This window comes from Sycon ciliatum, chromosome 1 (genome assembly GCF_964019385.1).
Source record: "Sycon ciliatum chromosome 1, ocSycCili1.1, whole genome shotgun sequence".
Lineage (NCBI taxonomy): Eukaryota > Metazoa > Porifera > Calcarea > Leucosolenida > Sycettidae > Sycon > Sycon ciliatum.
The window spans coordinates 15,630,587-15,644,450 of NC_088643.1; the positions used below are offsets into that span (position 1 = coordinate 15,630,587).

The following is a 13,864-nucleotide window of genomic DNA, read 5'->3' on the forward strand; positions in this document are numbered from 1 at the left end:
CAACTTCCGAGAGGGCTGGCCACGAGCTTCCGGGGTCAGTAGAAAGTCTCTGTAGACAAGAACGCTATCACCAACCTTCAAATCACTGGGCGTTCTCGTCTGGTCTGCGTATAGAGCTTGCCTTGCCTGGGCGTCGAGCATAGCATCTCGAGCTATCCTTAGTGCGGCTTCCTGCTCATGAAGCCAATCGACCGAATCACTCCTTTCCCCTCCCGTAAGAATGAATTCGGGCGGGGACTTAGGGTCAAACCCATAGTTCAGATAGAACGGTGTATTAGCTACAGATGACTGTTGTGAACTATTTATTGCAAACTCGCAGAGTGGTAGAAGCGAATCCCAATTGTCCTGTCTCAAGTTCACAAATGCTCTTAGAACATCTCCCACTTGCCGGTTAACTCTCTCTGTCAAACCATCCGTTTGAGGGTGGTTAGCAGTGCTGAATGCCAATTTAGTTCCTAGCTGAGAGAATACTTCTTTGAAAAAAGCTGCAGTGAATCGTGGATCGCGATCGGAAACAATGGTTGAGCTCAGCCCGTGCAGACGAAACACGTTTTGAATGTACAGTTGAGCGCTGCCCTTAGCATCAATCTTCGAGTTTGTTGGAACAAGATGTACGCATTTCGTAAGTCGGTCCACAAAGGTGTAAATTGCGTCGAAGCCACGAGAAGTAAGGGGCAATCCAACAATAAAATCCATTGAGATATCCTGCCAAGGACTATTAGGTATTGGAAGTGACTGGAGAAGCCCTGTTCGTGGCTGACCTCCCTTCGTTCGCTGGCAGAGATCACAGGTTTTGACAAATCTCTTGATATCGAGACCCATTCGGGGCCAGTAGAAAAAACGTGCTAGGCGGAAGTACGTTCGATCACGACCCGGGTGGCCAGCCGTTGCACACTCATGGTGTTCTTGAATGAGCTTTAACCGGACACCGCACTGTGGTATGCACAACCGGTTATTGGGGGATGCCTTGAGGTACAAGCGATCAGTGGATTCGTCCCAATAATAGCGATCATGCAAATTATCTCGGAGAGAATGCTTCAATCTTTCTATGATGGGAGTTAGCTCTTTGTCTCTCTGGTAGGCATCTGATATTGTATTGGACACGTCATCATTCATTGCTAAAGCATACTCAATAGCATTCAAACGTGGTACTGCATTCTCCACGAGGTTACTCTCATGGAGATCTGGGCGACGCGAAAGGGGATCTGCAGGGTTCTCTCTGCCGGGTCTGTGACGGACTGTGTAGTTATAGTCAGCTAGGAATTCAACCCATCGCGCCTCTCTCTTTGTAATGCTTGGTTTTGTTTTCAGATAAACTACCGCCATGTTGTCTGTAATGACCTCAAAGTGTTGAAAGAGGTAGATGCGCCAGGTCTTTAGCGCAAACACTACGGCCAATGTTTCTCTTTCTGTAGCTGTATAATTCTGTTCCGCAGCAGACAATTTTCGGCTAGCATAAGCCACTGGATGCCAGGCATCTTCCTCTAGTTCTTGGAGAAGAACACATCCCAAGGCGAAATCGCTTGCATCTGTTACCACTCTGAATGGTCGGTTCACATCAGCCAGCCGCAATAGGGGCGCATTCAACAAGGCATGCTTTAGCGATTCAAAGGCATGTTGCCGAGAGCTGTTCCACTCGAATCGTGCATGTTTTCCCGTTATCTCCTCTAAGTTCTTAGAGAGCGATGAGTATTGATCTATGAATCGCCTAAAATAATTCGTAAATCCAAGAAATTGCCTCACCTCTGTGACGGAAGTCGGAGCGGGCCAGACCTTTACTGCGGCAATCTTGTCTGGGTCAGGGGCGATGTGCAGTCCATCGATGCAATGTCCCAGGAACCGCACACTCTCCACGCCAAATTCACATTTTGACCGTTTGCAAAATAACTGGTTGTCCCGGAGCACGCTCAATACCGACCGGACATGCTGCATATGCTCCGACCACGTTTTGCTGAAGATGAGTATGTCATCTAGGAACACGACTACGAACTCCCTCAGATATGGTTGAAGAATCGTATTCATCATGGATTGAAATGTTGCCGGTGCATTGGTGAGACCAAATCCCATGACCCTAAATTGGTAATGCCCAAAGGGAGTGTTAATCGCGGTTTTGGGCACGTCCTCAGCTTGAATGCGAATCTGATTATACCCTGATCGGAGGTCTAGTTTCGTGAAGTACCTAGCGCCCTGTACGGTATCGAATAAATCATCCACATTGGGCAAGCACGCCTTGTTCTTAACAGTTATCTTGTTTAGCTCCCTCCAATCGCAGACCATGCGTAACGAACCATCAGCTTTCTTGACAAAAAACACCGGTGCACCAAAGGGGGACTTACTTGGTTCTACGAAACCCTTTTTCAAGAGTTCTGTGAGCTGTTTCTTCAATTCCTCCATTTCTGGCCTGGGCAGGCGATAGGCAGGTCGCGATGGGGGTGATGAGCCTTCCTCCAGGCGGATTTCGTGGTCTACAGACCTCTCTGGTGGGAGTCTAGCTGGCAGATCATCCGGGAAAAGATCGTCATAGTCACGGAACATGGCCTTGAGATCTGGGTGCTCGTTCTGAGTGGATTTGTCGGGAGGTTCCTTGCCAATGCCGTCTTCTACGCTGACCCACGCCAGAACACCTTCGTCTCCACTCCTAAGGGCATGCCTAGCCTGACGACCAGATATGAACATCGCCTCCACAGGAGCGGTCGGTTCGCTTTGACTGGGCGACGCACAAGGCAAACCATTCGAGTTCAACCTGACTTCATTCGTCCGGAAGTTTATGTCTGGATTGTTACGCGTTAACCAAGGTTTCCCCAATATAGCGTCATAGCGATGAAGGGGGAACACCGTGAAGGTTTGGTTATCGCTGAAGTCGCCTACGATAACCTTCAATTCATGGGTCATCTCCATGGGAAACGAGCTTGATGCTCCATCAGCCAGCGTGACATTCAGGTTTTCCGAGCCAATTTCGGTTGGCAGGTTAACTCTCCTGGCAAACTGTTCGGCAATGAAATCATGGGTCGAGCCCGAATCTATTAACATAAGCGCGCGACGACCGTTGATTTTGCCTTCTACACGCAGGAGCTCATGTTCCATTTCCACATTGACGCTGGTAACCTGGGCCTCAATAGTTGGTGTAACATCTCGCTTGAAATTGGCTTCGGAGCATTCAGCATCATCGTCAACATCCTCCACAGCGAGGCTACTGAATCGGTTACGGGTAGAGACGGAGCACACACTACACGCAGGTGATGCCTTTTCTTGCTGCGTCAGTAATCGCATCGGCCTTACTGACGTCCACCGTTTGGGTGATCTCGATGCTGCGGGCAATTCTGGGCCATATGGCCTGGTCGACGACATGCGAAGCAGCCCCCCTGGGCTCGTAATGTCTCACGTTCCTCGGGGCTTAGTTTTGTTAGCTTTTTGCTACCTGATGGTGGTGCGAATCCCGGCGCGGTCGCCAGTGGTGGTCTGCGCTGAAATCGGCTGTCTGAGGCGACTGCTAGCGCTGACTGAACGGCGGTTGACAGTGTAGTGGGGTGTTCCTTCACTACCAAGGTCCGCATGTTACCGTGCAGGCCGTTGACAAATAGCAAGGCTCTGGAGAGTTCGTCAAGTTCCGGCACCTGTAAACTTAGCCGAGAAAACTCCGTTACGTACGATTCAATTGACCCACGCTGTTGGATAGAGAACATATCCAACCGCACTCTTTCCCCATCATAGTGCGGGCCATACACTCGCGCTAGGGCGCTTTTCAAAGAATGCCAATCCGAAAATTGCTCACCTGCTTCCAGGGAAGAAATTAGCCAAAGACGCGCATTCCCAGCGAGGTAGCTAGCCGCAAAGTTAACTTGGCTCTCCGGGTCACCTTGAGGTGAGCACTTCAAGGCTAACTCGACCGTAAATACCCATTCTTTGAACTCGGAAGGGTTGCCATGGAAAACATTCGGTTCTCTGGTAACGCGTTTGACGCTCGGGCTTGTCTGGGAGAGAGAACGCGATCGACACGGGGCTAGATCCGGAGGACTTGAGCTTGATGTAGCAGGTAATTGATGTCGTCCAACTGTAGCAGCCACGTTGTCCCGAGCGCGGCGGATCTCACGGAAAGCGGCGTATAGCAGAGCAGTAGCGGCCAGGAGCACAAGGCACGTCAAAGGGCAAACGATGATCTCAACCATCCTCAAGCTACCAGTGTAACAGTATAGACTTGATTGATTGGAGAATTCGTCGAATGATGTTCAAACCAGAGGTTATAAAGCAAAAGAAAGGTGAGAACCGCAGGAGTGAGAATAGTAGGAACACAAGGTGTTACCATAAGACAAGCAAGAAGTGTCAAGGTAAAACTATTACACCAGGAGTCCACTCAGTTTTGATCAGCTTCATCCTGCCGCGCAATCCCCTATAAGGAGTACACTTTTTCTACAAGTCCCCTATTCACGGTCCAGGAGTCCAGTTTATCCAGCCACGCCGTCCTGTGGCCGTGAGTTGTGCCCAAAAGAGAACAAACACCTTTTCAGTTTTGCTTGCCTCGTGGCAGCGCATTACTTTCTTCACTTCAGCCATGGCTGCCAGTTCTGCTGTGCAGTTGCTGACAGTCATCTGTCTCGAGGTAACCAAGGAGGATAAGGAGATGTTCAAAATCAAATCTGGAAAGCCTCATGGGGTTCTCGGAAGACGTTTCATCAGTGCGCGGGATGAAAGCAGAAATTGCAGAACGAAAAAAAGTTCAGCACAGTTCAAATCTGACGAGTCAGGTACACCGACACTCTCTTTCGTTCGACGCCACAAGGATCCCCTGTTTGGCTGGCCATTGCTGCCAGTAAGACGTTTGAACGGTTTCATCAGAGCGAGGGATGAAAGCAGAAAGCGGACAACGAGAAAAGTTCAGCACAGTTCCAATCTGACGAGTCAGATACACTGACACTCTCTTTCGTTCGACGCCACAAGGATATCCTGTTTGTCTGGACAAGAGCTGCCTGTACCACCGTGTCAAAAGGCTGTCCAACTACATGGCAGGACGATGACTGAGGTAAGGAAGCTTTTACTCGTTTCGATTGGTCTGCTGGTCTGTCGTAATATGCTTGAATTTCTTTTACATTTTCAAGGAGCATATCGCGTTTGTTTGATGTTGCTTGAATGAATGCCCTAAAAGTAATCAACCACTTCGTAATAATCCTCAGGGACTGCAAGGACTTTGCATCAATCGTATACGATCGTCTAGCTATCATCAATTATTATTTTATTCCATGAGAAATGTATTTTCATCCCTATGATAATAATGTGAACTCCACGACACTCTTCCTCTACTAAGGCTCTAGTATGATGTCAAATACAATGGGATCCACAAACGCAGTGCCAGTGTACTAGTAGTAGTAGGAGGAGGATTTCTTGTATGCCGATGACAAGAAAAAGCTTCTCAAGCTAATACATGTACTCGTATTCCATGAAGTAACCTTTTTGATGTGACAAACATGACACTGTGTCAGTGAAACTGCCTCGTGACAACAGATCATTGCATTTCCATCTCGGGGAAGACTGACTGACGGCAACGCTGTACAGATTGTTCAAATCATCTCATTTCAATTTAGTTGCAGTGAAGTGAAACACTGTGTACACTACATGTATGGTGGTGTGTCTGTGCGGCTTGAGTGTGCACAAACGATCTTATTCCTCGTATTACTAATAGATTATTGTCCCCACCGTCACCTGTTCACAGGTCTTTGAGTGGATGGATTTTCATTGAGCATCACATTCGTTGAGAACTTGGTAGTTGTGTGCTCCCATGCATCATTACGGTAATAAGCGTATCCTTGTGCTATCTATTTGTTGCAGGTGTGCTGATCTTCAGAAGCTTGCGGAACTGAGTGCTGCTGAACATTTGCATGGCCATGAGCAATGGTGAAGCTTGCTATTGCACTCTCAGCATGTGCTAGTATTGTGCTGACTACTGCACTATGTTACTCTCTTACACTACTACATGTACATGTATGTAAACGTGCGTGCATCCGCCCACGTATGCATTCGTTTCGTATAATTATTTGTTATCCCTCTTGACTTTACGTGTAAATGGGTGGACGTTTGCATGGCTGTTGGAGTTGCGTGTGTATTGTGTCTCTACTCTTTTCTTGGTGTTTTCTTGGCGTTGTATAAGTTGGTGTGTGTGTGTGTGCGCACGCACAATGATTTGAAAACAAATAATTAATCCTTAGCTCTCCATTATTATCTTTCGATTCTTGGTTTTTTTCTAGGTATTTTCTTGGCGTTGTGTGGGTGTGTGCATGTGTGTGTGTGCGTGCACAATAATTTAGCAACACTACATGATTGAGATATTGTAATTTGCAGCGTCTGCGAAGAGACCACTTGATTTGAGGATGGTGTTTGTAGGGTTTTCATGTAATGAAGTGGCTGCAGTGGCGCCTCTACTTATTTTATCTTGAGAAGTGAATGATGTAAAGGATTAAAAAGGGAGAGGCCGTTTTCTGGTTAATATTCACTGCTTACAGCAGATCCTATGTCTAATTTCGAACTCTGGATAGGGGATGCCTAATTGGCTGGACTTTATACAGGAAGTGTTGTCCACATAAAGACTCTTTATAGTTGATTTCATAGTTTGGACTCCGTACAGTTGATTTTGGACCAATGGACACTATATAGGGGTGAAGCCAATTGGCTGGACTCTATACAGGGAGTGATGTTCATCTAAACTTTGAGCTCTCAGTTGATTCCAAGTTTGGACTCTGTACAGTGGATTTTGGACCAATGGACTCTATATAGGGGTTGGACATCATATAGGGGCTGGACGCTCTACTGAGTCCAACATATAGTTTGTTGTCCTGTTCTTGTCCCCCTTGTTCTTGTAGATTGGAATGACTATGGCTGACTTCCATTGGTCGGGGAAGCTCCCGAGGGCTAGAGATGTGTTAAAGACCGGGGACAGGGGATATGCTAGGGATGGACCTAGTTGCTTGAGTAGCCTGTTAGTGATGCCGTCTGCTCCAGGGGATTTGTGCAAACGCAGCTTGCCAATATATTTAAAAATACAGTTAGTGAAGATATCCGTACGGAACTAAGTATAGAAGATGGAGGAGAAAGAGACGAGAGGACGGGGATAGGGGTAGTTGCTGGGATTTCCGTTCCAGCGCTTACAAATTGGTTGTTCAGGGAGTTGGCAATAGACATTGACGAATTGCTAGGTCTGCCTGCAGAGTCCGTGGCAGTCGAGGGCAGGACACGAGTGCTGTTGGGGCTCCGAAGCCGACGAACGAGCTGGGGAAGGGAAGGAAGACACTGATTGTGGGGAGAGATAGTTGCACGGAGGGAGTCAATGTATTGCCGGTGGTTGGAGCGAGAAAGATGCCGTACGCAATTACGGTGGCGTTTATATACTGCGAAATTATCCGGTGTTGGATACTTCCGATATACACTGTACAGATCATTCCTCTTCTTGATGGCTACTTTCAACTCGGTTGTCATCCACGGGCATGTACTCCGGATTACTGATGTACTAGTTGGTTGGTGTTTTGTGATGTGGTGTGAGTCCAGAACACTCTCTATGGCGGCAGAAAGAGTGGAGACAGCATCGTTGATATTATCCGCGGACAGAGCTTGACGCCAGGGCACGGCAGACAGGGAGCCGTTCGCAGCGGACCAGGTATCTGCTGTGACGTTCCGCAGGTTGTATCTATATGTGGAGGAAGCGGGTCCACGGTCGGACTGTGTAGGAGAGTGTGGCGGCCTACCTGGGTGGGGTAGCGGCCGCAGGAATAGGTCTAGGGCGATGGTTCCCATAACAACGGAGTGATCGGACTGACCCAGACGGCTTGTTGTATGCAGGTCAGTAAGTATGTCCTCACTGTCGGTAAACACGAGATCTAGGGCAGCTCCAAGTCCCCCGTGTGTTTCATGGGTCGGGGAATTGACCAGCTGGGAGAGAGAAAGCATGTTAGTGACACAAAGAATGTGTTGACCCGGTGGATCCGTGAGACTGCCATACCACTCGGAGCACCTCGCATTAAAGTCACCTTTTGCGAGCAGAGTTGTGTGCCGACGTATATGTACATGGTTTTTGACTCCCCACCCTCCCCATTCCTCCTCCCCATCCCCTACACCTCTGTGTCCTTCTCCCTTAACACCTCTCATGAATATGTTCATCTTATTCTAGACTACAGAAGAATCTTGACTACGGCCATACGGGTCACAGTGCCTATCAATACACGGCATACAGAGCTTAGTACAAACGAACATCCGTTAGAAGAAAAAGTGATTTTTAAACGTCTCTACTCACTAGTTTCATGCTGGAAAGCAATCTTGAGGAGATATTTCATCTAGACTACTACTGCATCTCTGAGATGGGTCATGTCCTCCCACCAGAGACTGACCACAGAAGTCAGCCAACCCTTGCGCTAGCTTTAGCTGCCCACATTGAGAGTTCATAAGTTGTACTGATGATCAGATGTGAAGGACAGAAGCACAAAATGTGTTTAAAAGGGGAGTATGCATCCTGATAATTGCTCCTCGAGGGAATCAGTGAACCAAAGCCAATGGCTACGGCGAAGACAGTGGTGCACATTTTCTTTGAAAGTTTGCAGGATGTTGAGGTTTACCGTGTTCTGGCGTTTCATGCTGGTTAAGTCCACTGTACCACCCGGAATACACTATACCATAAGTGTTTGTGCAAACGTACAAACGAATCGCATAGTAACAATTGCAACGGATTTCTATTGTTATTTAAATGACACATTTCTTGAGATAAGCAGAAGCAGGAGCAGCAATAGGAATATACCAGCTTGGAGAACAAGCATTGCTGAAGGACACACGCACTCGACCAAAACACATGAGACTAAACACTGGACAAAACACTGGACGAAACACTGGATTAAACACTGGATTAAACAATGGACGAAACACTGGATTAAACACTGGACAAACACTGGACAAAACAATGGGAAAAACACATCACAATCATCAAGTCTGAAATTCCAGAGTTTTAAAGGTCCAAATTTCTCACATCAAACTCTGAAGGTGCCTAAGTGAGAGAATGTGACAAACTCGATGGTGGTAAGTCTTGATTAAATCTGCAGGCCTTTGAACAGCATTCTCCCAGTATTGCTGCGCACGATTTTGAAAATCGCCGAGACGGCATGATAGTCCACAGCTCAACGAGATGAGAGCTTGTATGTGTTCATAGCGTCGACATTCACATCATGCCCGCACATCTGCAGCCAGGAGCCCAGATATTCTAACTCAGTCTGAGGCACAGCAGCCTGTCGGTGAGACCGATTCACGATACGGCAGCAGGCACACTGTCATCCCACGTACATTCTACCTCAATGTCATTTCTATTTGAATATTTATACTTCACACTTCTAGTATACCGTCAGAACTGTCGTCATCGTGGTCGTCCTCGAAATGATTATTACCACCAGAGGCAGAGCTAATTCCCTGATCTGCCCTGCCAGAGGCAGTGCTAATTCCCTGGTTCTTGGCCTTCTCTTCTTTGCACCGCTTCAAAAACTCAGCCCTCGGGTCCATGTTTTTGCCTGGAGAGAGAGAGAGAGAGAGAGAGGAAGAGAGATAGATAGATAGAGAGAGAGAGAGAGAGAGAGCGAGAACGAGAGAGAAAGAAAGAGAGAGAGAGAGAGAACCAGAGAGAAAGAAAGAGAGAGAGAGAGAAACACCGAGAGAGAGAAAGAGAAAAAAAGAGAAATACAGTGTGAGAAAGAAAGAGAATAATGGGATGAGAGCCACAGACAGACAGTGAACAAAAGAGAGAGAGAGAGAGAACAATGCGATGAGAATCACAGACAGACAGAAGGGAAACAAGAGAAAGTGGAGCTAGCACACCCGGTATGTAACAAGCCGAGAAGTACGGCGGCAACGCTTGCAATCTGATCCACACCCATACCCATACCCATACCCATACCCATACCCATGACACCTTTTGTCCACACCGCAAGGATCACCCGGATTGTGTATGCCATCGGGATCTCTTTCTGCAGTCTCCAACCAACTACCATGGTAAAGACTAAAGAGTATTGTTTGTAGAGACTCAGAGTGTGTTGAGAAATTCTCTTGAAGCTTGGCCGACCCAGCAATGTATTATTGTACAGGGCGTATTTGGCAGTAATGCTAATTAACCCTTAGAGTCCATAACCTTTTTGCTTCCTACTTATAAAATTAATAATTTGTGGCAGTCATGAAGATACGAAATCACTATTCAGCATACATTTGGTTCTGTTTCACCAATTTGAAGATCTTGGACTCGTTAGGAAGCTCTTGGTGAGAGGACTACAATGAGCCCAAGAACTACTCATTGTTCGCCACCACCCGGCGATCCAAACGCGAGTCCAGTTCCAGGTCCGAGACGAAATGGGTCTTCTTCAGCCATTTCACTGTACCTAGCTTGGAACTGATCAAATCTTTTCGTGCCTGACTTGGCACATGCTGCCTGCCCTGAAGTTAAGGTGGCTGGGGCGATACAACTTTTTTGGGAAAATTTTGACTTCATTTTTGAGTTTATCCGCAAGGCAGAGATGAAATTTGAAAATGTTTTCTGGTGAATCTCTGGAGAAGAGCCTTCTCTAGCTTCCTATAGTTTTATTTTTACTTTTGGACAAAATTTGAAAACGTTTTATGAAAGGTTCGTGTTATTTTTTCACGGACCTCTCATAAAACATTTTCAAATTTCATCTCCACCTTGCCGATAAACTCAAAAATGCAGTCAAAATGTGATGAAAATGACGCCTAAAAAGTTGTACCGCCCCAGCCACCTTAAATCAAATTTATATGCTCTGTCAACTCGCAGCACAGATCTCAGAAAATGCAAAAATTTTGATCGATCGCCATTCTCTCAAATAATTTCATTGGAGGGACTTACCTGTTCAAGGCGATAGTTGCGATATTGCCACCACCCCGACATTTCAACTGTTTGCATTTGGATATGATTTGGCCGAGTTCAGAAAGTTTGACTGCACCCACATGCTCGCAGTCAATAGGTCAAAATTGAAGCATGGACGTGAAAGGGTTTTCAAAATTGAAGCATGGACGTGAAAGGGTTTTCAAAATTGAAGCATCGACGTGAAAGGGTTTTCAAAATTGAAGCATGGACGTGAAAGGGTTAAGTGTACTAACTTAGAACTAAGTCTTCGAGGTCCTTGATAACCTGAGTCGCTTCCTGAAGTATGTTGATCTGTACGTAACAGGAGCAACAGCAGCAGCAGCAGCAGCAGCAGCAGCAAGAAGAGCAGTAAAAGTAACAATTCTAGCCCATGTGTTCAGCGGGTACCACTGTATATTCTGAATGCAGCATTAGCCTGGATATACCTCGCGCCATAAGTACAATGTAGCAACGTTGAAGTTAATGTGCCCTCGAAGGCTTTATCTTATTTGCCGTACACTTGCATACTCTCATTGGGCATGCACGTGCACGCACACACGCTCACGCACACTTGCACTTGCTCACTGCCAAAACTGGTAATGTGTGTGCACGTGTGTGTGTGTGTGTGTGTGTGTGTGTGTCCTCTTTGGATGGTGTTGTTGACCACGTTGAGGCCTTTCCCTATCTCGGTTGCCATGTTAGGCCAGATGCCTGGAGCTCATTTGATGTGTCTCAGCGAGTCGCTGCAGCATCGGATGCGTTCTGTACGCTGCGGGAGTAGGTTTTCGGCAGTGATGACTTTAGCGATTAAGCGCGCTGTATATGGAGTGACTGTCCTGGCCGTCCTTCATTATGGCTCTGAGAGTTGGGCCGTTAGGCAGCGTGATGTTCGTCGCTTGGAGTCTTTTCATCTGCAGTGCGTGCGTTTCATCCTGATGGTCAATCGTGGTCGGCAGATAGAGGAGCACAACTCCTCTCTCCCGGTTGACAAGATGTGGGGCGATATGGAGGAGATCGCGGAAAAAGTGAGAGTCCGCCGACTTCGATGTCTTGGCCACGTGTCCCGCATGCAAGATCGAATCCCTCGTCAGCTGCTGTACGGCGCGTTACCGTCCAAACGTCCACCGCATGGACTAGGCTCCGGCGGATTATGCTCGCAAAATCATGGAATTATGCTTTCCTGGATTCTCGCATTATGCTCTCAAAATCCTCATATTATGCTTTGGCACGCGGGGATACATATTCACTTTGTTGTACTTATCGAGCCTCCATATAATAATAATAATAATAAACACAGCTCGTATCTTCCCTGAACCTGTTAGACAGGAGCAGAGTCGACGCATCTGTCAACAGTGTCAAGCCAAGTTAGTCTATCTCCTGCAGCTTGGAGAGCGCTCTCCACGGAGAGATCCGCTGCCTTCAGGTCGTGCCGAATCGTATCTATCCACCGCAATGGTGGACGGCCACGGGTTTTTTATGTGGTTTGTGTTGATTGATAGCTCCTGTGCTTGGAACGAGGCGGATTCTGGACCCTCTCGCACCACATGGCCAAACCACAGCAGTCTGCATCGCCGGCATGTGGCACTAACTGGAGATTGTTTTGTTTCTGTGTATAAGTTGTTATTGGTGATACGTTGCAGCAGTACGCGTAGCTTCCTCCGTTGCCATTTGTCCAGTTTGTCGTTCAGCAATTTGGACAGAGTCCAAATCCGCAATTGTATAGAAGGATCGGCATTATGAGGCAGTTAAGCATACACAGTCGGGATTTAAAGGAATGCCGTCTCCAAGAAATCGAACCAAACGCCCTGTTTGCTTTTGAGATTCTCATATCCACGTCTTCTGCAGGTCATATGCTGTCTGATGAAGTGTTCTGACACGAAACTCGGAGTAACAGCGGAATGAGACTTGTTTGATTCATTGCTGTGTAATATTTGTATTACATGCTCTGTCCAGTGGACATTGAGCACTGTAAGCAGCCTAGGGACTTTAGACAACTGTCTTCTGCAAAGCCCAATAGAGAACCCAGGAGTTTGATTGATCTCCATTCGTTGCTGTTTCTCGTAACATCAACATATTCAGTTTCCTGTGTATTGAGCTTGATGTTGTCTTCGTTAAATATAGGTTCACACTCAGCAACAAGAGCCTTCGCCTCATCGTCATTTCGGTTATGCAGAGTAGTATCGTCAGCATACGGCGTTGTTGGAGCAGGCATTGGTGAGGAAATTGTGCATCTTTCCCTGATTTTGCGCATTGTGCCTCCTGCATATGTTATGAACGAGCCTCAAAGTTTCGGGAAATTGTGCCTTTTTCGTACATTGTACTTGCAAATGGCCATAAGTGCAACAAAATGTTACATGAGTATCCCATACCAAGGTGTCCATGCATGCTAGAGATCAACATGGAAAAGAGAACACATTACTTCTTCTATTCATTAGTTGACTTTTTTCGTAAAAATATTTTTCTTTGCCAAATTAGTCTGAGTTACCTTTGAAAATTATTATGTTCACCTGTCTTTGTCATCGATACTCGCCCAACCCATGTTACTCTCACCCTGCGAATAATCAGCTCATCTCTCCTGTAGCTCCACCCCTCCTTCCATCATGACCGAACATCAAATATACCTCAATTTTGTTTAATTATTAGTGCAATATCCATAGCCTGCACAGTCATGGCTGCTAAAATCCAGAGGTCATGACTGCGTAACATGCATAATGTACAATGTACGCAGGGTTTGGCGGACTACCCGTCAATATCTCGTGCGCCCCGGGATACCTGACAAAGGCTGATTCACTCGCATCTTCTGCTACATGTGCTGTATCAGTGTGAGAAAGAATTCGAAGAAGACGAGTTCGAGCACACAATAATGTATTGCCGTGATTTCTACCCTGCCTTTCATTGAAAACACTATCTGCATGACCTCCGAACCCTTTACCATGCAGACCTCCAGCATTGATCAGGTGCATTGTACACAATGGTGTAGCCTACATACTAGAACTGTGG

At 46.8% G+C, this 13,864-nt stretch overlaps 1 protein-coding gene across 8 annotated transcripts in view; it reads right to left on the reverse strand.

Annotated features, from left to right (window-relative positions):
• LOC135814962 (protein twist-like) overlaps nucleotides 1–13,864 on the reverse strand; it is a 112,597-nt gene that overhangs the window by 74,902 nt on the left and 23,831 nt on the right. The window contains exons 10-11 of one of the 8 annotated variants that reach the window (XM_065328212.1): nucleotides 11,119–11,176; nucleotides 8,452–9,527 (exon numbers count right to left, since the gene is read on the reverse strand). The exons of the other annotated variants lie outside the window; for them this stretch is intronic. Of the exons in view, the coding sequence (XP_065184284.1) occupies nucleotides 9,346–9,527; nucleotides 11,119–11,176 (240 nt within the window). The 3' untranslated portion in view covers nucleotides 8,452–9,345. Of the gene's footprint in view, nucleotides 1–8,451; nucleotides 9,528–11,118; nucleotides 11,177–13,864 lie in introns of those variants that run through there. 8 annotated transcript variants of the gene reach the window in all.